This window comes from Cottoperca gobio, chromosome 16 (genome assembly GCF_900634415.1).
Source record: "Cottoperca gobio chromosome 16, fCotGob3.1, whole genome shotgun sequence".
NCBI lineage: Eukaryota > Metazoa > Chordata > Actinopteri > Perciformes > Bovichtidae > Cottoperca > Cottoperca gobio.
The window spans coordinates 13,575,852-13,599,783 of record NC_041370.1 but is presented as its reverse complement, the minus strand read 5'-3'; the positions used below and the strand labels follow the sequence as shown (position 1 = coordinate 13,599,783).

Sequence of the window (23,932 nt, the reverse complement as noted above, 5' to 3'; positions counted from 1 at the left end):
TGCCTTTAATAATGAAAACAGTGCTATAAATCTGTTTGCACTATTAAAGGTAGACTTATATTAAAGGCTGCTAATGAATCAAAGTGGTTTCTTTTCCCTCAGAAGTTTTCTGTCCTTGATCTGAGAAGCACCTGACGTGTAAGACAGCTCTCTCTACTGGCCAAATATATAACAACAACGTTAAAAAGGAAAAACAATAAAAAGTCCATCCTGTGTTAGGCTACAGGTTAGTTAAGATGTGTTACATCGGATGATTGTAGATGGACACACATTTCCCTCTTACAAGAGAAAGAGACTCCAGGCACATTGAAACACGGTCAAGTCGAAATAATATTTTAATAATGGGAATCATGGTAACAACAAGAACCAGAAAAACAGTCATAATCATTATCATAATTTATGGCCTCTTGGTAGAGTTGACTAAAAACAATCAAATCATTACAATAAATCTTTTATGGAAAGGTTATTGGTAAATCACATATGCCACGTATACCAAAGTCATACAATACATAGAATAAGTGTGATCAAAGATCAAATCAAGCCAGGTATACACTGCAGCTGCTATTTTAAGCACAATAATCTCATAGTCCCTATAAAGGTATTTAATAGTCTTACATTACTGTCCTAGAGCTGATAAACTATGGTAAACAAATGTTTAAAGCATGCAGTAGACATGTAGCAGTCAGAAGCCAGTTGACATTGCAGGGTGATTTTTAATGAAAATGACTATACAGACTAAATGTGTAACACTGAACCTAGTGTAAGTAGCTTCCCACTTCACTTTTACTTTTTATGTTCCCAAAGATGGCCTTTGTGATCACTGTCATATACCCAATTTCGTCATGTACACACATTATGGGATCACTGGTTGGGTTGAGTTGGGTGTGAGGAGCAAGTTGGGAAATTAATTAGCTATAAGCCTGTTTGTGCAATGGTTCAGGAACTATATTTCACACTTTATTATTACTCTTCAATATGTTAGTTTACAGCATACTATATTCTATGGAAAGAAAGGCATTGTGTTCTAGGTCAAATTACGTGTCCTTACTACTGTGTTATGGTGATAAACAGCTGGGACTTGTTTTGTTGCTTGTTTTCTTTGCTGCCACACACAGGCAGGATTATACTCTAGTAATCAACCTCTGGAGTGTGACAGATGAAAAACATAAAGTTCCCTTTGCCAACCAAATCTTATATTTCTGTAACTTGTGTTGCATAAATTAAACCATACATTGATGTAATACCTTTTTTGAAAGTATGATTTCTCTTGTCAAATAAAATGGCACATTACATATCCACTAAGGTCTAGTATGGTACTACTTGCCATCATTTCAAAATGCTTTATATTTAATACATCAGAAATTGATCGAGAAGTTATTGTATTATATTTCCATCTGTCTGTTCTACTAGATTGTAAAGTTGCCAATCATAAAACCAATATCAGTCAAACAGTAACAGGTGCAATGTTTCAATCTCACATAATGTTTAAAGATCGCCTTGAGGGTCCTTGAATAAAAAACAACCAAAGCTAAGATATTTGTTATATACAGTGACATTTGCTATGTACATTTACAGTATCTATATCATGGACGACCTTATACCTCGGCATCAGAAACAGACTTTTCTTTGCTCCGACTGGTGACCATTGAGTTTGTGTAGGTATAAGAGCGCGAAATCTCTTCCTGGAAGGCAGTCTCCAATACATTCAGGATGGACTTGCGGACTTTATCCTTGAAATCTTGGCCCATGAACACGTACAGTAGTGGGTTCAGGCAACTGTTGAGAAAGGCCAGGCTGGTTGCTATAGGGACTCCGATGGTGGTGACATGGTCTAATGTTTCACTTGTATGATTAGCCATGTGATTCACCATCTCAATTAAAGCCATGATGTGATAAGGAGCCCAGCACAGGAAAAAAGTGATGATAACTGCAGCGATGATCTTAAAGGGGCGACTTGACTGGCTGGCCAGGGTGCGGTTTCTTCTGAGACGATGGATTATCACAGCATAACAGGAGACAATGACAGTGAAGGGGACAACAAATCCCAGGAGGAAGCGGGTGATGGTCATGGCCTGATGACGAAACTGTCGCAGCTGATTCACAGACGGTGTTTCATAGTCATCAGAAAAAGCAAAGTTGTTGAAGCAGTTGATGATGGCTTCATTGTTATATGACGGCCCAGTATCCCTGAAGATGAAGTATGGAGCGCTGAGAATCAGAGCCAGCCCCCAAACACCCAGACTCACACAGGAAGCCTTGTGTACACTTCGGTGGTTCTGGGCCCAGATGGGCCACACCACAGACACACATCTGTCCACGCTGATCACCACCAGAATGTAGACACTGGCAAACATGTTCAGAAAGCTTATAGTGCTGTTGAGTTTGCACATGAATTTGCCAAAAGGCCAGTGGAAATCCATAGCTGTGTAGGTCACACTTAGAGGCAAAAATGCTGTGAAGAGGAAGTCGGCCACAGCGAGGTTGAGGAACCAAACTGTGTTAACTGTTTTCTTCATCTTGAATCCGGTAACCCAGATAACCACTCCATTCCCGAGCACACCGAGAACAAAGGCCAGGCAGTAAACAATGAGAGACATGATGTTGAGAGACTGTCTCAGCTCAGCATGCTCGTCTTTGTAGTCATACTCATCATCGTCCTCATACATAGAGCCATTTCTTCCAGTGGCATCTGTTGAATTGATGTGATAGAAAGGGGAAGCGGTCATTAGCTCCATCATTGTCTTGAGACCTGCAATAAAAAAAGGAAAAAAAGGGTTATCTAGAGGTCAACAACAGTCCCACATAATACATTTGGTTAATGTTTTCCTAAATCATTTCCCATTAAAAGCTATTATATTCAGTCCACTCTTGAAAACGATGTTGTTACTTGTTACTGTTCACATTGACACGACTTGAAAAGTGGGGCAATAGTCACAACTACTATTTAGACTTCATTGTAAGCTTCTCCTGAGCCACAAAAGACATTAAGACTAATCTTAATGACATTTTGAAGAAGGTTTCACAACTAGTTAGCGTCTTCATAATAAGGCTTAAAAACTAACCCTTGAAAAGTTTTGCACAATATGCAGATGCAAAAGGCGGACCAATTTTACAACTGATTAAAATCCACATCAGTGAACATATGAAACGGGAAAATAAATCAGAGTCTAATCATAAAACCACTGCTGAATAAAAACATTCCCATGCCAAATACACAGTAACCTATATACTGCGGGCCATAGAGGCTTAGTTAACAGTGTGATAGCATTTGCAATGTTAATTGGTTACAAAGACATTTGTCGAGCTCAAAGAGCAGCAACTCTCTGAAACGAAGCGGTTTAAATTCCAGACTAAATTTTACAGAGCCTGCATCACAAAAATGCTTTTATTGTCTATTTCTTCCTGCGCTAAGGTTTCAGAGGATAACACAGTACCTTTCTTCCAAAAAGTGTGTCCGCTGCAGAAGCCACACCGGACAAGTCTGACTAGTCCGATGAAACCGTGAAGATCTGATCCCAGACTTCTTAAATATGTGACGTCATCTAACACATCGAGGCGGGACCTCAGGCTGCACGCACACCCCTCCTCTAAAAACCATTAAACCTCTTGCACATTATTCTTTGGATGTTTATGCATTGCAGTTCTAGTAAATCATTTTTACATTTTCTAGCACAGAACAAAATATTGGCTTCATTGATAGATGGTGTTAATTGAATGCATACAGTGTAAGGATGCAGTGTATGTGTATGTAATATTTAGACATTATACACATAATGCTGTCTCGATAGCAGCTCTTATGTGTTAGTGTGCTGCTCTGCTGCTTATCTGAAGTCTGATGAAAAATCATGCCAAGACATGCCTTCTTCTTCAAAAAACATTAGAGCCTTTGTCCTTTGGGAAACTCCAAAAGTGAAAACACCAAGTAACCAAACAACTAAATACATAAATTGCGGGTTGTTGATATGACTACCTGAGACAAAGCTGAGCTGTGACTTCTCATGTGCACCAATGATACTGCTGCGTAATGTGTTTTTCTCTACGTGGGTTGACCTCATGGTTGCTTGAGGTTAAGTCTGTTTGTCACTGTGTGAATCAACACCTAAACACGTAGGTTACCTATTTTTAATGTCCTCCTCTCTTCATACTGCAGCACATAAGAAAGTAGCTGCAGCTGCTGTCAATAATTTAAGGTTGCCGTGCAGTTTTATAAAATAGCAGGCTACTCCCTATGTGCCACTGTCCACTTGATGCTGGACACGAAACTGTGGTGCCTAGGTAGATTCAAACTTGCAAACAAAAAAGATGTGGAGTAAGAATGCATCTTTTTGTAACACATTATTGGAATTTGGGCTAAATTATCTTCAGTATGTTCCTATTTGTCAGTATCCTATTTTGCACGATAAATCCAATTCCTTTTGAGATATGGAATCACATTTGAAGTGCTATCATTCGACATTCCTGGCTGCACAACAGGTTTTCCTACTTTTGCAGTTTAGTAATATTCTGTAGTAAATTGAAATTAAAATGTTACATGATTCATGTTGCACAAAGTTAAAAGAGGAACTTTTTAGGATTGGATGGGATATTTTTGGTCACCCATTACACAGAACCATGCATTCCTGAAACATCTGACGTTTAAAGTCAAGGTGCATAAGTGTAGGCATCACTACAGAGCGGGACATGGCAAACAACCGCAGACCTGATTGCAACCTTAAAAACAAAAGGGAATTCATGAACCCACCCTGAAGCAAATCCAAGCTGTAAATCTAAGCAATTTCATCTTTTTAAAGCCTGCTGTGGCACATTCCTGCTGCTTTTGTACTCCAGATATATCCCAGTCAAGTTAAAATGGAAATCTATCCCAAGACTTTGCCGTTACATGGACCTACAGATTATCTGAATAATTAAAAGAGTAAAAAACACTATTTTGAACAAATAACAGGGCAAACCAGAAGATTTCAGGGAACAGAAAAACTTTCTGACTTACTGAAAGTTCATGCTGTGAACATATTTTGTTGTTTAGTAGGATGAAGGCATGAACATGGGGGCGAGTTGGCTGGAGAGAAAGAAAATCAGCCTCATGTCCCCAGAGTGCAGCCCTACCTTTCAGTGAGGAAGAAATGTTTCATCTGAGATTGACTCCATAGTCATATTTCCTCCCACATGGTTCTTCTTTACTCTTGGCTTTTCTGTTCCACTCCCCACACATTTGTACATCTGTAAGACATGGTTGTGAGTCGATTTTATGTGGAAAATTGCAAAACATGATGAATGGACTGTTTCCTTCTTCCAAGTAATCTCTTGCAACGTGCAAACGCACTGACGCTGAGAAGAATGTCTTTTACGCAAGATGAATTATTTTTAAGTTTACTGCACAGTATCTTCATAAACAAACTTTATCAACAGAAATTAAACAGATGTTGGAAAGCAAAGCCACTTACAGTATACATTCATTATATAAATAATATGCGCCTAACTGGTTTAAAACTCTTACTTTGACAGATCTGTATTTCTTTAAAAAAGTGAATAGTTCATTTGCAAAAACAGATAAAAGCCAAACACAACCAACAAACCAACACCACTTTGATTGATTTTCCCTTGAGTGCACAAAAAAATCCATGATTATGAAAACAAAAAATATATATCTTATCAAAACAACCCAACACCAGTTTTACTGATATTCCCTGGACATGGTTGAGAAAAATCTATCTATCTAAAATTTGATTTAAGTGAAACACAATGAGGCTCAATTTCTTGAACTGATCAGATTCTCACAGTGTGAGCGGCTAGAAGCTGCCCAACCCTAAAAAGTGAGTCCCCCGCTAATGTACACACACACCACACAGGAACTATGTCCTGCCAATAGTCCAGATGTGAGGGGGAGGAAGGAGAGAGAGAGAGAGCGAGAGAGAGAGAGAGAGAGAGTTAAAGAGTGAGAGACACTACACGCTCTCAGTCCCTGCACGAGTTCAGAGCAACACCCTTATTTGAGTGTGTAGGTGGACTCATGTCTCTGTTATCATTGCCTTTTTTTTTTGGATACATAAATATTCAGCATCTGAATATTCACCCCCACTGAGAGATATTTTAGACCAGGACCAAAAACAATTAATTCTAACTGCAGGAAACAGTTTAAAATAAGCTGACCCAGTTACCTTCTTCATCGCTTGCTTTACAGACTGTTCAGCCCCATTTGTAACACTAAATGACATTACTGTTTCAGCTAAAGTCTAGACAGTATGACTACTTTGTTTCATTTGGTTTTGATCCTCTTGAGCAATACAGCCTTCACTTTTCATTTCTGTGCTTAAATGTGTTTTTTGAATTCTCTGCTGTATAGTCTTGTAGCAGAACTTAAAGGCAGAGCATTTTGCTGGTGTCTGTGGGGTATATTAATAGCTATCCCAAGGCTATAGTTTGAGGGAAGCCTTCAGAGCCAAGGGCTTGCCAGAGTTCTTGATTTACCAACCAAACGTGCAATTATGTGTGCGCCGCACAAATACCAATTTGGGTGTGTAAAACAACTAGTGGAGGTTTAAAGGGAATTTAGTTTTAGTAGAGGGTGATATACGCAGTTGGAGTTTAGGGGTTTATTATTCACTACAGCAGCTGTGAGGGTGGGGGAGAAACCTGAAAGGCACAACTAAAATGCATACAGTCTGTTTGTGTCTTTGTGTGTTAGCGCAGTGCTAATGACATACTCCTGCTCGCAGCATCACTGTAAAACACCCAGTATTTTTCGTCGCTGTGGTGAGCAAAACACTGAACTCACAGTATTCTTAAATCCACAACTCCTTTTGTGAAATGTTGGTGTACTAGATGTTGTGTTGAAACTTCTAGACTCCAGTAACGCTGCCACAAAGACACAAATAATGGGAATCTGCAGCGTCCTGAAACCTCAAAGGTTTGTTGATCTTGTTGCGGTGATGACTGGAAATCAAACCCTTGTCTCACGGGTGCGGAGAGGTCAGGAATTTTGTTTTTCGAGTCGACACCGATGCCAATGGCTTTCACCCCTATGGCTGAGTGACGTTTTTTTCCATGAAATACACCACACATAGGGAAAAAAGCTAAACCTCAATAACCTAAACCACTTCCTTATATTCGTCCCTACTTTCAACCACAACGCCTGGTCCCCCTCAGCAGACCTAAAGGATATGAATAATCAGCCTGCGCTCTGTCTGACAGCAAACAAGCCTGGCAAGGCATAAGTCATACAGCGCTTAGACACAGTGCTCTCTCTGTCTCTCCGAGGGTATTTTGGGGTACAGTGGAATGAGATTAGGGGAACCGGAACTGGTTAAACAGGGAGCACCAGATGGTGACATCAATGGACGTTTTGATCCTTTCCATGTACTGTTACTAAGGGTCAGGGTGGTAAATGCTAAGAATAAAACAGCAGTGGTCATTATTTAAGGTCAATGGCAGTTTTACTTTGCAGCAAATGATTTATTTAGTTTCTTCATTTATCCAGCTGATCACATCCTGAATGCTGTTTTGCACATGTACAACTAAAACAAGGCATCTGGGTGTCATATGTGATACTATCAAAGACGTTTCTGAGCAATTAGCTTAGGGACTCTTTGCATTGGTTGCACATTTTAACGATTTTGGCAATTTAGTTTTCTCTAATAAATCCCATTGAAATGTCCTGTATCCATGAAATTGTATCGCTAGTGTAGGTCTACAAGAGTAAACACAACAGTTAACAAATATGAAATCTGAGGCATTTTTTACTCTACAGAGAATATGTTTCTCAGCCAAGTTGTTGCACTTGATCGCAATCAAAGATGAATACAAGCAATGATACACAGGTTGTAAAAGGAATGAGGCAGACAGCAGTGTGCCACACAGTAATGATGGAGAACTTGCCTGTGCTGGATGGGAATGCGTTATATTTTAGCCTTAAGTGTGTAATCATAGGGTTTGGTTAAATGTACCCTCACATTTAAATGTTTTCCTGTCTGGTGCTGATAAACACCTCATACATGAGTAACGAAGCCTCGTACCTCTCTGTACGTCTCCATTCTGAAGTATTGACTCAGCAATGATATGCAGTTTTTCAATGTCGAAACAGTCAGAGTGCTGATTTCCTTTGAACATTTCATACAAAAACCAGAGGTTTCCCGAGGGGTTGACAAGATTGAATTTCAAAAACTGTTGTTATATGAAACTGCTTTACTGTAAAGGGAAAACATTTTTTATTTATTTATTGAAATTGTGTACATGGCTCCCAAACTTGCACAATTGGATAAAAGATAATATCAATGTCAACAAAAATCCGTCAGCTTTGATAGTATATTGGAATAAATCCAAAGTGGCAGAAACGGGAAAACGACTCGTGTTTTAGTTTTGTCCGACTCACCACCAGGACATTACTTTGCTGGGGGGAGAGCGGTTGTCACCTCCTGGAGATGGACCTTAAGTCAGCAGCTGCAAGAACTTGAATTTATCCAGCACAAACCCCAGCACCAAGACTCAGAGCGGGCTGGTGGAGCGCTGGCCTAACCTGTGTAACGGCAGCAAAAGAAGGTTTGCTCTGGCTGAATTCGAGTTGCTAAAGCTACTAAACACTGAAGGTCCGTCTCCCGGAGTTGTTTTCTCGTTTCTGCTACTTTGGATTTGATAAAATAAACGTACTATTAAAATGCACACAGACCTTGTACCATCAATGATTGACAAGCCGCTGGTGCAGCTCTACTTTTTGTCCTCTAATGTTGGACTGGGGGCAGACAGGAGATAGAGTGACTCACTATCGCTTCTAGAGGAACAACTGGTATTACAAGACTGGACGGGCTGGTGCTAATCAGTAAATATGCTAATTTTAGCAGATAACTCTGCAACACAATACATAGACGAAACATTTGGCCATATCTTACACATTTAAGGTTGAGCGATGCAAAGGGCTTTCATATCATGTATTGCAACACAGCTACATATTACATTTTTCCAGATAGCAACTTGCTGATAAGCAGACACCTTGTCTTGTATGAGTAAGCTAAACATTAGAACAATAAAATAATACTAGTTAAGTTCTTTTCTGGGCTCTCTGGATGTTGAAAATGGCACATACACAATTTTACTCTGACCAAGAGCATCTTTAACCATATGAGTTACACCTACATACCAAGTCTTACACAACTTACTGTGAATGTTACTTTATGGTTCACTTGAAGGCAGCACACATCTCACATCCAGTATTTGATTGTATAATAAACTTGTCATAATGAAGAACATTGCAATTGTGCCATAGTTTTATAGAAAACATGCTGATCCCACTGTTAGCTCAAACTTATAAACAACTGTGAGTTCAAAATCTAATGAACATCACTCTGACTGAAAGCATACTGAGAAAGGGGGAATTCCAAATGTCAGTGTTTGCAATTCAAATTGTTCCCTCATCCAAGCTGTTTTCCCTCAGATTGTTTTTCTGTAATTTACTGTATACTGTACAGTGTTCTGGGGAAATGTAACACATGTTGTACTTCTGACGATAGAAGACCTTGAGAAGAGGGAGATAAGAGGACTGAAATACCTAAAATTTAGAGGGTGAAGGCACATTTATCTGGAAGCCAGACAGTAGGCATGAAGCTTTTCCTTCTTCTGACTCTCTTTGGAGGGGCAGGTATAGTACAGAATTGATAGATAATGTAAAAAGTCTGATTATGTGGCATCAAATGGTGCCACAGAATCACATGTCAATATGATTAAAGATGAGATGTCAATACACTGTTAACATCATTTTGTCTGTTTTGGTCTTTATTATTATGTTTCAACAGCTGCAGTTGCCCTGAGGGAAGATAACAAGATTGTTGGAGGCTATGAGTGTCCAAAGAATTCTGTGCCCCACCAAGTGTCTCTCTTCACTGGGTACAACATGTGTGGCGGGACTCTTCTGGCCGATGAGTGGGTGCTCTCTGCTGCACACTGCAAAACAAAGTAAGAAAGATTATAGCCAACTTCTGTTTACAGAATGCAAAACAAAACCCGAGAAGCTGGTAACAATGATTGATTTATATTGTGTTTCAAAAGGCTAGTTTTTTTGTGTGATTCCCCTTAAGCCTTAGATCACTTTAAAGAAAGATGGGTTTATTTCTTTCAGGTCAGACGTAGAAGTTCGGCTGGGAGAGCACGACATCTTTGAACCTGAGGGGACTGAACAGCACATTATGGCTTCCAAGTTTATTCCCCACCCTGACTACAACTCCCGCACACAGGACAGTGACATCATGCTGATCAAACTGAGTCGACCTGCCACTCTGAACAGCTACGTACGCCCTGCTACAGTCCCTTCAAAGTGTGCCAGTGATGGGACAATTTGTCAAATCTCTGGATGGGGGAGTCTTCGTCCCAGCAATGAGGGCTGTGAGTTATCTGACTGTGTGAGAATGTTCCAAAATACAATTTCATGCCATTATGGGAAATAAAAACACTATTTCCTGTCTTTTCCAGCAAGGTACCCTCATAAGTTGCAGTGCCTGGATGTCCCTCTCCTGAGTGATGACACATGCTTTAATTCATATCCTTTCCAAATCACTGAAAACATGATCTGTGCTGGCTATCTGGAGGGAGGGAAGGACTCCTGTCAGGTAATATAGAGATGGCTGCTGTAAAACAAAATAAATGTTGATGTAAAGGATGCACTAATCATCTTTTTCTTATCTTCAGGGTGACTCCGGGGGTCCCATGATGTGTGACGGAGAACTCCAGGGAGTTGTGTCTTGGGGGCATGGCTGCGCTCAGAAGAAAAAGCCTGGGGTGTACACAAAAGTTTGCAATTACATCTCCTGGATCAAGAACACCATGGCGTCTGGCTGAGCAGCACGTATATCAACGAATTTGCATGTGAACTGGCAGTAAAGTCAACTATATGCGATGTGCTGTGTGTACAGTGTGGTTTTTGAGTTATTAGATTGAGTATGAGCATCTAAGAATATGACATCCTGTGTGAGCAGAAAGACATCTGCCTCCCACACACGCTCTATATCACAGTGGATTGACAGACAGGTGTTTTGACAGGTGTATAAAACAAGTGTGTCTGAAAAGCCACTTGTGCTCAGCACCATAATTCATAGCTTTGGTAAGCAGGACTGTAAATCAAAACGGCATCTATCTAAGTATAGAGTGTAATATCCAGATCTAGCTGCCTCCCATGCTTTCACAGTATTTGACTCAACTAATTCTGACTCTACGACTTTACAATGAATGGGCAGACATGATACTTGCTCACGGATGCCTCGGTAGAACACGGAGCAGTTGAGGAACAAACCTGCCATTTACAGTCAGCCAACAGTAAATCACAAAGGCGAATAAAATGCTGCTATACTGCTCTCTGTGGGCTTAAACTGTAAAGCATGTTGCACGCTCTGGCCACACTCCACAATCACTGATTATGGAGCACTGTCTGCTACACATGTGGTACTTAGACAGTTGACTATCCAGTAACTTTTTTTAGCTGTAGTTCGGCCTGAATGTTGGAGCAGTTTGTGTTTAGAGTAAATTAGAAATGCAGGAGGACATTATCAACCAGAGCTTTTTTATATTTTTTAGCTTTGAGCCCCTAATGGAGGAAGCGTATATACATACTGCAAAACACTAACTCCCTGCCGGTGACACCGCTCTGTGACCTCTTTGTGGAAGCTCACAAACTGGCATCAAAACAACAGCATCAGGTGCACATATGAGAATACTCAATCACAAAATGCCGGAGTGATTTAAGTGGATTTTGGTTGCTTGGGTGTGGCTCAGAGCAGCTGGGTGAGTCACTAGGCATTTGCTTGACCATAAAGAGGCCTAACGAGGACTCATTTATGTACAAAAAATGTGCCCTTATTGCTATGAAGCATGCTAAATGCTGCACTTTTTATTTTTTAAAACATGGCCTTGGACAGGATGTTAATTCTGGCAACACAGATCTGCGTGTTTTGAATCTTACCCAATTCCACAAACCATGTTTATGAGCTACTTAGACGTTATGGAAGCTCGGTAAAAGAGTCCTTCTCCTTCTGCTGTGTCCTTTACAGTACGTGTTCTTGATGTGGCCACAGACCAATGCAGTTTATCCCTCAGCAACTGCAGGGACGCGTCGGAAGAAACCACCAGTTTTGCCCTGACCTTTGGATTAAAATGGAGCTATAAAAAGGAAACAATTTGGAGAAAATAATTTAATAGAAAAAGATGAAAACATAGAGGTGAATTAATAGTGATAGAACAATGAGACGAAAGCACACAGTGTTGTAAATTACATTGATGAAAGCATACTGATCTTTTGGAGAAAGCCCACATATAATAACATGTGCAGTAAGTCGAGCCCATTCACCGTCCCTGAACACAGTGACCGGCTCAGCCTCCACACATGACATCAGCAGCCTGGTGGCTTCTATTTGGGTCCGACATGAAGCGTGTTGACGGCTCGGGCCAGCTCTTGCGGCTAAGGGTGGGGACCTTCATGAGCGGTCAACAGATTTCCTTGTAAAGTAACTCTCCAGGGATGTAATCATGGTTATAAGTCAGGACAGTGGCAGCGACTGAACCAGTGGCTTTAGTCCTTTGGAGTCACAGATTAGAAGAACAAAGACACAACTTCCTTTTACTCCTCTCCTATTACACTTTACAACTAAAACTTTCCCCCCCCTACTTCCTACTACTCTACCACCACTTTGGTATTTTGACTTTTGCAGTGTCACATAGGAGCCAGCAGGGGGCAATATCCAACTAGTGAACAAGCTTGAGTGCAGCTTCTGAGATTACTTCTCTCTCTCTTCCCTCTCTCTCCAGAGAATATAAGGACACGAGACGAGAGACGAAGAGACGAAGATAGAGAGACGAAAGATAGAGCCGAAAGCGCGAATCTATGAGAAGAGAGAAGATAGCACGAAGAGCGCAAATAGATGATGTATAAGAGAGAGATCGAGTTCTCGATAGCGCTATATTATCTCTTCTTATTCTCGAATCTCTCTCCCTACCATCTCTTCTCTCTACTCTCTCCTCTCTCTCCCCCCCTCTTCTCTCTCTCTCTCCTCTCTCTCTCTCTCTCTCTCTCTCTCTCTCTCTCTCTCTCTCTCTCTCTCTCTCTCTCCTCAGGGCTAATGTGATTGAATACCTGGCATTCTGTTCAATGGGTGCACAGTTTCTGGCGGAAGAAAAATAACTTCAAGACTTTCTACTTCGATACTATATTTTACTTATGTAAACATAGCCATACTAAAGTGTAAAGGTATTTGGGAGCGGCTGTGTACCTCAGGAGGTATAGTGGTCGTCACGTGGTCGGAGCTCGGAGGGTCAGTGGGTTCGATCCCCAGCCCCTGCAGTCAACATGTCGAAGTTAATGTTTATCACTACTGACGAGCTGATGGCAGCCTCTGACTCTGTGTGAATGCTGACATTTGTTATAAAGTGCGTTGAGTGATTGGAAAAGATCAAAATGCTACTTAAGTAAAAGCATCACCACTTGTTTAAAGAACTAATAGTAAAAGTACTCAATATGCAGAATGTCCCATTTCAGAATAAAACGATATAAATGGATGATAAATAATGATGCATTAAGCAGTAGTAGTAGTAACTTGACCTAATTTTTAATAATAATAATACATTTTATCTACAGACAGAGTAACTAAAGTTAGTTGAGTAAAAATGTACTTAGTTACATTCCACCACTGCTCAATACTCACTGTCTTAAACATCTGACTGCGATTTTTACAATGTGTACAGATACATCTCTACCACACTACAACTAGTGGGGCAATACAATAAAATAAATACATAATTATAAATAAATACAATTAAGTAAAATGGTGTTGTCAAAATATGTCTAGGTTAATGTTAGGTCTGAAGCAGGATTTGTTTGGCTGCAAAAGAGAAATTGTGATCAATATAAGAGCAAACCAAGACCTCAGGGTTCCCCAAAAGTCCTCCTCGAGGTTCCAAACAGAAATGTCGGTTGATTGGTCACCGTTATGTTTGGGAATCTCTTTTTATTTTAATTATTTATTAATATCATTACAGTAAAAGAAAAAACAAAGCAGCCATATGCACCACGCGCACAGATGTTCTCCTACGTCAGTCAGCGGGACCACCGCCTTGCTCTTGACTCAAGGCTGAGTCAGCGGGAGAGCCCGGAAAATTGATAACCCTCCCTCCCAGACATTAAAAAAGTACAAATGGCTTCGTCCCGTGTTCACCCTAGACCATAAAGCCAACAAACTTCACGCCAAGTTGACCCAGCCGAGTGGATGTAAAGCCCGGGGAACTTAACATCAGGTAGGGTTACAATGAATAACTTTATTATGTGTTTAGTCATTTCATTGCTGTTTTGCTGATAAATTACTTATAAACTTTTAGATGCGGCATAATTTACATTCTAATTACTAGAAATAGGTTCTAATTTAAATATAAACAAAATCATTTCTGTAGAATCATGGCAAGTCAAAAGATGATATGATTTAAAATTAAAATATTAAAATGAAAACAGATTTCTGCTAGCGGTAAGATGCCTGGTGCTTTTACACATTACATTTACTGTTTTATTTCTCTATTATTTGATAGTTAATTTAGTCAATTGATTAACACCGGTGTTACGTCTTGCTTTTTTTTTTGTACAACTTTTTTGGTTTTCTATTAGAATAAGGTCAAATGCTTGTTTCTGTGTGAGTGTGGAATGACTAGCTGATAACCTGCAGTATTTGTACATACAAACATTACAAATGTTTGGTTTGATATCCTTTTTTTCCCGTTTTGAATAATAATACATAATAGATACAATATAATTTGATAATTAACATATGTAAATACAATAAATTAAATAGAGATAAATAACAAAGTGTGTTTTGGCCCCACTGTATGTTATTACTGTTTTTACATCACCTGAACTGTTACATGTGTTTCTTTACAATTGGGAAAAGTTGTCAGTGACTTAGAGTCTTGGCATTTAGGATTTAAAAAAATAATAGTAGTATAATATGTATGCCTGGTAGCTGTATTATTTTCCAACGTGTATAGCTTGTCTTAAAACAGACACATAAAACAACTAACTCCATTTAATACAGTTTCCCCCCAAACCACAGTGAGTGTCTGTCTACATTTTTAGAACGACAAGGACTAGGATTACTTTACACATTTACAAGCTATATCATAAATGTGGTGTCTTTGTGTCTGTAGAGAAACAAGAATGGAACTGAAACCTTTATTGAAGAAGCTGGGCTCAACAGTCCGCGCCATCCTCACTTTCGGCTTTGCTGTGGTGGTCCTGGGTGTGATGGTCTGGGCCTATGTAGACGGTTTCCAGCTGGCGACCTCCAGGTATGGAATCATCTCCTTTGGCTTTTATGGACTACTCCTCTCACTCCACGTGTTGGTCCAGAGCTTGTTCGCCTTTATTGAACAACGGCGAATGAAAGCTCGCACAAAACCCTGCACCTTCACCAAAACCATCGGCTTCACTATATCAGCATTCCAGGAGGACCCCGTCTATCTCAAAGAGTGCCTTGACTCCATCAGGGCCCTCAAGTATCCGCCTGATCTGCTGCGCATCATCATGGTGATAGACGGGAACACAGATGAAGACCGGTACATGATGGAAATGTTCAGGGAGGTGTTTGCGGACCAGAAACCTGGCAGTTATGTGTGGAGGAACAACTACCATACCTGGGACTCCACCCAGGCCCAGCAGGATGTGGAAATGGCAACAGGAATGGGCCCAGGAGGGGATGCTGATCCTATATTTTTTGAGGATCCACAGCGAAAAGAGGTAGAGCACCTGATCCAGAGCACGAAGTGCGTGTGCATCATGCAGAAGTGGGGCGGCAAGCGGGAGGTGATGTACACAGCGTTTAAAGCACTTGGGTCATCAGTTGACTATATACAGGTATGTATTTTTATTTTTGAATAATGTTTTTTCAAGATAATTGTATAAATAATTCTTTTTTTTTAACGACATGACCCTCTTTCTCTGTACTCCAGGTGTGTGACTCAGACACCAAGCTGGACTCTCTGGCCACCATTGAGCTGTGTAAAGTTTTGGAAAGTAACATCAAGTATGGTGCTGTGGGAGGAGATGTGATGATCCTCAACCTGAAAGACTCTTACATCAGCTTCATGAGCAGTCTGAGGTACTGGATGGCGTTCAACATCGAAAGGTCCTGCCAGTCCTTCTTCGACTGTGTGTCCTGCATTAGTGGGCCGTTGGGTAAGAGAAAAAGCTTATTTTTGTGGTGATGTGGGTCAATGTAATGCTTCTACATGTCAAGCAGTTGTAGTCATGGCTTTAATGCACTGTTGTAACTCTTTGTAACTTATGTTGCTTTCTTGAATTTCTCCATTAAAGGTCTGTATAGGAACGATCTCCTGCAGCAGTTTCTGGAGTCCTGGTACAATCAGATGTTTTTGGGAAGTCACTGCACATTTGGTGACGACAGACATCTTACCAACCGAATGCTGAGCATGGGCTATGCTACAAAGTAAGAAGTGTCTCAATATTGTGCACAAAAAATGACATCAGATGGAATAATCTTGATGTGATGGTGATATCTTTGCTGTAATGATAAAGGTTTAATACATCTTATTTTTGCCATTTCCTTTAGATACACATCCTGCTCCAAATGCTACACAGAGACACCTGCTCAGTTTCTGCGCTGGCTCAACCAACAGACTCGCTGGACAAAGTCGTACTTCCGCGAGTGGCTCTTCAATGCAATGTGGTGGCACAAGCACCACCTCTGGATGACCTACGAGTCCATTGTCTCCGGTATTTTCCCCTTCTTTGTTACGGCCACCATCATCCAGCTGTTTTGGACTGGCTCGCTGTGGGACATCCTCTGGATCCTGTGCTGCATCCAGCTGATCGGGCTGGTGAAAGCGGCTTACGCCTGCATCCTGCGCAGAGACATGGTGATGGTGTTCATGTCCCTCTACTCGGCTCTGTACATGACCAGCCTACTGCCGGCCAAATACTTTGCCATTCTCACCATGAACAAAAGCAGCTGGGGGACATCAGGCAGGCGTAAGATTGTAGGGAACTACATGCCCCTTCTCCCTCTGTCGGTGTGGGCAGCCATTTTATTAGGTGGGCTGTTTTACAGATTTTACAAGGAGAGTCAACTGGACTGGTTAAGTCCAGCCAAGATACTGGAGACCAAGTTCATCGTCTTTGGCATCATAGCCTACACGTGCTACTGGCTGTTTATGATGTTCCTCTACTGGGTGTGGTTCCGCAGGATATGTAGGAAACGCGCCCGAAGTTACGCATTGAGTGTGTAGGTCCCAAGTGACTAGTGAAGAACTACAAGAAGGAAAATAATTTATTTGAATTCAACGATTTACCTTATTTTATTCAGTGGGTTTTTATTTAGTTTCATTTCAGTAACTGATGGACAGGGGCTGTTCATATAGCTGTTAAACCAACAAACCTAATATAAATATTGTTAATATTGATGAAATGGATAACATCCTTATTACCAGAGCACTTCTAATATAATATGACATCACTAATATATAGAACAAAAGTTTGATTCATATGGAGATGTTGTTGCACATTTAATGAAACTGTACTGAGGGCTTTTACGCCCATGCACTTCTCAGTTTTCTCTTTGTCAGATTATGATGGGAGAGATTCTAACAGATATTTATTCATGAAAAAATTCATGTGAAAAAATAGAAAAACTGCTATTTAGAGAACATTTTTTATTTTATTTAAACATGTGGGTAATAGATCCGGGGTTATGTGCCTTTTAAAAATATTCAGACGATATATGTATGTTGATTACTTTAACAACAAATTGAACTCCACTTCCTTGACTGTGTCAGTTTAGTGACCATTACTTCACCACTGTCGCTGTTATTGCACTGGATCATAGATGGCACTTTCTTTAGCGTTGCAGACTTACTTGAAAATACAGACTATAGCAGTTATAGTATTGCGCAATGGGAAAAATGCACAAGCTGAGAAAAAGAAACCGTACCTCTGTGAGAAAACTGGACAATGATAATGATGCTGGGAACGAGGATCAAAAGATGGAGGCACTTACTGAAGGATGAAACAATGGGAACTGAATGCTGTATTTAATCTAGTTGCTGTATACCTATCTTGATACTTAAATATATACATATACAGTAAGTACATATATATATATACAAATGTGTGTATATATATATATGTATATGGCTGGAAAATGTGAAAGAGTTGATGGTTTTGGGAGCTTGTATAGAAATTAAAAAATGTAATATTTTTCTAACATATACGTTTCTGTTTTCTTTGAATCAGATTATTTCGAGGGAACGGGGAAAGTTACATAATTACATAATACTGTAAAGAGGTGACACTGATGGCAAGGCAACATGTAACATGATAAAGTAGGCTTCATGCTGCACACAGACACTACACACAGCTAACCCTTGTGTTGTGTTCGAAAGCTGTTTCTGTCCCTTGTGTTCGCGGGTCAATTTTGACCCATGATTTAACTCTGTCCAAAACACTCAAAAATAATAACTATCATTCAATATTGTTTTTACTACATCATAACTAACTTATTATGCATTCATAATCATACAATCCTGTTTTATAATTGTATTTTACCCACGACATTTCAATGCACCGCTGGGTCAACTCAGACCTGAACACTAAATTTAGAGTTAGAGAGACCTTCAGAATTGGCTAAAATGGTCAAAATCAGTTTTGTAGTGTTTATATAGCTGTTGTGGAGGATATCATGAAGCCTTGTTCCAATAATATATATATATATATATATACTTGAAAAGGGTCACGGCAGACACAAACACAACATAAGGGCTAAACGTAAACCTTTCTTCAGGGTTAGCATTAGCATAGTTACTAACATTAGTAGGAGTCGCAGTGAATGCCCAACTTTTACAGATTTACAGCTACACTCTTGACCGTAATGATAAGAAAAATGTGAAACTGCCCCAAGGTTACCTGACATCTTCCAAGCCAACACGTAAAGTCACGGATGTTGGTGCAAAGTACATCCTGATAAATCAGAAGCCAATAAAAAAAGGTTTCCATATAAAACTAGATTAGCAGAGTTCTGAACATCTGCAATTTCAAGATAACCACTATTGCTATCTCTGAGGTTTGGGATAAGATGGAAATGATACAATCTCTCCCTGTATTGTGGAACACTTTTACACCTGGCTGAGGAGCGTGTGGACAGTTCACCCCGTTGTCCCACCACATGGTTTGCAGGTAGTATACAGCCTCTCAGAATAGATGGTTTAGTTGAGTAAACTGTGTTTACTTGTCACTGAATATTAACTTAAATAATACAGTATGTATTTCAGGTCACTAAACACAAACAATAAATGATAGTGGAAAAATGCGCAATGTTGTTGTTGATGCTACAATATCGAGTCAAACTGATAATCTGAGACGTTAATTTCTGCTTTTATTTTTCATTGTAATGTAGAGGTGGGCAGAAAAGCCGTACCTTGCATAAATCACAAAATAAAAATATTATATATATTTTGTTTTAAGAAAACATAAAGGATTAAGTACTCAAATGGGGGTTGAGAAAATCTGCCCACCTCTAAAGCTGAATGAACCATTAAACTGAACATAGAGCTGTTTTTCTTGGAAAGTGGATGTTTGATGTATCGTTTTCACAGAACAGCAATGATATAGTAGATTTATTATCCTATGGTGTATGCCCACCTTTCCCATCCCCACCCTCATTTTATCTGGCAGCCTTGTGGCCTTTTCTTTTATTATTATTTTAATTTGTATATGTGTATGAGGTATATTGTGTTTATAGAACTTATTGTGTTGTGTGTTGTGTGTTTTGATGTGAGTAAATTCACGCATTGGAAAAGTTCCATATTTTATATATCGGAACTTTGTCCTAATCCCGCCATAAAAAGTTCATATGTTACAATAAAATGTATTCGGAGCGCAATAGGAAAAGTATTCCATGTGGAATAATCTTAACATAGGGTAGGAATAGGTTATCCACTCGTTATCAATAAACTGGCTGTAGGATTCACCGTCAGCCGACGTAGCCTATATCTAACGTTCCTCTAACGTATTCACGTAGGTATTTACGTAGGTAAGTATTCACATTTTCGTATGCGCCATACGTTTCTGTCATAAGGATATGTGTGACAGGGCCCTAAGCAGTCAATGACAGCCTGAAGTCTGGAACCCATAGACCCCTGGTCCCTGGTGATGCTCTGCCAGGCCTCTACTGCAGCTGTCTTCACTTCCTGCTTGTTCTTTGGGCAGTTTTCCTTCAGTTGTGTCTTCAGCAAGTGAAATGCTCAATTGGATTCAGGTCAGGTGACTGACTTGGCCATTGCAGAACATTACACTTCTTTGCCTTAAAAATCTCTTTGGTTGCTTTCGCGGTGTGCTTTGGGTCATTGTCCATCTGCACTGTGAAGCGCCGTCCAATGAGTTCTGAAGCATTTGGCTGAATATGAGCAGATAATATTGGCCGAAACACTTCAGAGGTCCTCCTGCTGCTTTTGTCAGCAGTCACATCATCAATAAATACAAGGGAACCAGTTCCATTGGCAGCCATACATGCCCACGCCATAACACGACCACCACCATGCTTCACTGGTGAGGTGGTGTGCTTTGGTCTGCTTTCATGAGAAGTATGGAGAACATTCTTCTCCATACTTCTCCATACTCTTCTCTTCCCATCATTCTACAAGTTGATATTTGTCTCATCTGTCAGGATGTTGATCCAGAACTTTACAGGCTTTTTTTAGATGCGTTTTAGCAAACTCTAATCTGCTCTTCCTGTTTTTGAGGCTCACCATGGTTTACATGGTGTGGGGAACCCTCTGTATTTACTCTGGTGAAGTCTTCTCTTGATTGTTCACTTTGACACAGATACACCGACTGTACCTCCTGGAAAGTGTTCTTGATCTGGCCAACTGTTGTGAAGGGGTTTCTCTTCACCAGGAGAATAATTCTTCTGTCATCCACCACAGTGGTCTCCCGTGATTGATTTGGCAACACCTAATGTTTTTGTTATTTCTCTGATGGGTTTGTTTTGATGTTTCAGCCTAATGGTGTCTTGCTTCACTGATAGTGAAAGCTCTTTAGACTTCATATTGAGAGTTGACCTCAACAAATTCTGAAAACAAATACCACACTTGAAATGAACTCTAGACCTTTTATCTGCTCCTTGTAAATGAACTAACGAGGAAACAACACACACCTGGCCATGGAACAGCTGAACAGCCAATTGTCCAATTACTTTTGGTCCCTTAAAAAGGGGATACCACGTATAAAATGTGTTGTAATTCCTCCACCATTCATCTGATTTGGATGTAAATACCCTCAAATGAAAGTCTGCACTTAAAGCACATATTGATTGTTTAATTTCAAGTCCATTGTGGTGGTGTACAGAGCCAAAATGATGAAAATTGTGTCAATGTCCAAATATTTATGGACTGTACATGCTCAGTTTCTGCATGATGCTCAGGTGGTTAGGTGAGGCGCAGCTATGGAGACCACCTATTAACAGTTATATGAGCTGGGTGTGACAGCTCATATATTTTATCACTTTCCAGGGTATGGTGACTTTGTGGGAAGCTATCTTTGTTTTAAATGGAAATGTTTTTCTTAACATATAGGGTGGAGCTGTTGCTTAGCATTATAGAGAGCAGTAAAAGTGTAACGTGAATGATTGTTTTGCAACATAACTGTTGTGGAGTCATCATTTAGTTGTCAGGCATCTATAGTAAGTACAAAAATAATTTCAAAAATAAGGTGGTCTCTGTTGTACAAACATCAAAGTGGCTCTTGATCATACAGATCATCACCCAAATAATTTCTTTTCAAATGTCAAGTGCACCTTTATCAGTCATCTTTATGTTTCCAGGGCTAATTATTAATGATTCACACATTCTGATGTTATGTGTGGATGAGGAGGGTCCACAATGGAAATTTGATGTTAATAATTAAAGCTTTGCATCTTGAACAATAAGAGAAAATGTAGTTGAATATGATTCATTATATAATATACAGCAATGAGTCCATTGACGCTCACAATCACAAGGACATTGAACTATTATTCTGTTATATCTATATAATCTATCTATATATGTAATATCTAACACAAGATGCTTTGTGTTTCCTTTTAACATAATCCATGTGATTGTCTGAAAACAATAATATCATTTTCTTTTTAAACATTGATCAACTTTATTTGTGTAGCAACATGTGATACACAAAACCAGTCAATACACTTAGAAAGAAGAAGGAAGAAAACATAATAAACACTTAAAATGCAAATAAAAAGGAGCATAACATATATTTATTATTTCTTTTTACCACAAATAAAAGATTAGATCAATACATTTCAAGGTTTATCACATGCTAAAATATTGTATTCCGGTTTATAATATTACAAGCAGGGAACTTGTTATCTACTAGGAATGTGTACCTGTGTGGTGACCCACTTGGGACACAGACATTCATTGAACATTATGAGAGGAGACACGTCTCCTTTAAGACAGGTAACCCAGGAGCTTTCTGGGAAAGGTTAAGAGTTAACGGAAGTGAGCAATGGGGAGTTGTTATTGTTTTACCTGTCGTGACTGTTGTGGTTGGAGGCTTGACTACTGCCGCTGTATCGCTGTTCATGTTGGGAAGTAAACGTTCGACTTGACAACTTGTCTATCGTCTCCTCGTTACTACACACGCCCACACCTGCATGAATTTATGGCTAATTGTGTAAAAAGTAATTCAGACTAGCTCCATATCAACCAGCTACAGGGTACTAATGCATTTATACATCAGTGTCAACACTCCAATAAAGTAATAATATACAATTTCTGCAGTAATACTTTTACTTTTTATACTTTAAGTACATTTTGACCCCACAATTATCACAGGGAGAAATAGAAGAAACCTCAAGGAGAGCAACTGAGGACGGATCCTTCTCCCAGGACTGAGAGACGTGCAATAGATGTCGTGTGTACAGGATAAACAACATAGACAATCCATATGACAAAAACTATTTTTGATTTTAAGATCTTAAAATGATCTTAAGGGCCTGGCTGGTATGTAATGGGTTAACGTTCTTTAATACAGTCTGGATACAGACCATGGATTTCTAAAGTTTTAAAATGAATTCTAAATGTATTGGGAACCAGTGGAGTGAGGCTAATCTGGCTGCTGGGTTCTGGATGAATTGCAATTGTGAGACAGAGTGGGAGTTTAAACAGGTTACAGCAGTCAATGCGTGATGATATAAAAGCACGTATGATTTCATTAAAATTGAACATGTGTCTTGAAGATGTTTTGTAATTGATAAAAAAACAAGCTTTTGTGTCATTTCTGGTATACTGCTCAAAGGATAAGTGACTATCAAATGTTACCCCGAGGTTCTTTGCCACAGATTTAACATTGGCTATAAGTGAACCAAGGGAGGAGTGTATCTTTAGTTTATAATGTTCTGGACCAAAGATAAAAAAATCAGTTTCATTGGTATTGAACTGTAGGATGTTAGCTGCCATCCAGTCCTCAGCATTTGATAAAGGACATGCAGTAGGGTTTATATTGTTCGGTTCATGTGGTTTAAAAGAGAGATATGAAGAAGATGTTGCTTCCTATCATCCTAACTACCTACCACATAGTCAGTGAGTTGATGTCAGTGACCTTTGATGGTGGTAAAAATAACGGCACTTTGGCACACAAGATTTTTTTTCACATGAGTAAAAGTGTCTGGACTTCCTCAAGAGCAGCATCATCATCATTGCTCATCAGATTTAACAGCGATATCCAGTGTTTGGTCACTAACGGCAACATCTTTGCTATGGAAATTCCAAAAACCAGCCAACGTGGATCTCACAGCTCTGGAGTGATTTACTGCAAAGAAATACTGTTGTACAGTTACAGCGCCTTAATGAGTCAGTGAAAGGAGATTAAAAAACAAAACTTAGGAGCAAACCAAGAGTCTGACGAAGCCAA

General features: G+C 39.7%; 3 protein-coding genes across 3 annotated transcripts; 2 read left to right on the top strand and 1 right to left on the bottom strand.

Moving 5' to 3' along the window:
• Positions 1-317: 317 nt before the first annotated feature.
• Positions 318-3,500, bottom strand: fpr1 (formyl peptide receptor 1). The gene is made up of 2 exons (XM_029451303.1): positions 3,435-3,500; positions 318-2,749 (listed from the first exon to the last, which is right to left on the bottom strand). The coding sequence occupies exon 2, from the start codon at positions 2,736-2,738 to the stop codon at positions 1,596-1,598; it is 1,143 nt and encodes a 380-aa protein (XP_029307163.1). The 5' UTR covers positions 2,739-2,749; positions 3,435-3,500; the 3' UTR covers positions 318-1,595.
• A 5,984-nt stretch (positions 3,501-9,484) lies between these two features.
• On the top strand, positions 9,485-10,839 carry LOC115021138 (trypsin-3-like). The gene is made up of 5 exons (XM_029451311.1): positions 9,485-9,625; positions 9,780-9,939; positions 10,103-10,365; positions 10,453-10,589; positions 10,669-10,839. Exons 1-5 carry the CDS (start codon positions 9,586-9,588, stop codon positions 10,816-10,818), a joined length of 750 nt encoding a protein of 249 aa, XP_029307171.1. The 5' UTR covers positions 9,485-9,585; the 3' UTR covers positions 10,819-10,839.
• Positions 10,840-14,202: 3,363 nt separating this feature from the next.
• Positions 14,203-18,183, top strand: has1 (hyaluronan synthase 1). Its single transcript, XM_029451292.1, has 5 exons — positions 14,203-14,259; positions 15,157-15,862; positions 15,958-16,183; positions 16,322-16,454; positions 16,578-18,183. Exons 2-5 carry the CDS (start codon positions 15,167-15,169, stop codon positions 17,251-17,253), a joined length of 1,731 nt encoding a protein of 576 aa, XP_029307152.1. The 5' UTR covers positions 14,203-14,259; positions 15,157-15,166; the 3' UTR covers positions 17,254-18,183.
• The last annotated feature ends 5,749 nt before the right edge of the window (positions 18,184-23,932 follow it).

Coding starts and splice junctions, on each gene's coding strand:
- fpr1 (XM_029451303.1), bottom strand. CDS start 2,738: ATGATGGAGCTAATGACCGCTTCCCCTTTCTATCACATCAATTCAACA.
- LOC115021138 (XM_029451311.1), top strand. CDS start 9,586: ATGAAGCTTTTCCTTCTTCTGACTCTCTTTGGAGGGGCAG. Junction 9,940..10,102: donor GCTGCACACTGCAAAACAAA/GTAAGAAAGATT, acceptor TATTTCTTTCAG/GTCAGACGTAGAAGTTCGGC. Junction 10,590..10,668: donor GAGGGAAGGACTCCTGTCAG/GTAATATAGAGA, acceptor TCTTATCTTCAG/GGTGACTCCGGGGGTCCCAT.
- has1 (XM_029451292.1), top strand. CDS start 15,167: ATGGAACTGAAACCTTTATTGAAGAAGCTGGGCTCAACAGTCCGCGCC. Junction 15,863..15,957: donor CATCAGTTGACTATATACAG/GTATGTATTTTT, acceptor TCTGTACTCCAG/GTGTGTGACTCAGACACCAA. Junction 16,184..16,321: donor CTGCATTAGTGGGCCGTTGG/GTAAGAGAAAAA, acceptor TCTCCATTAAAG/GTCTGTATAGGAACGATCTC.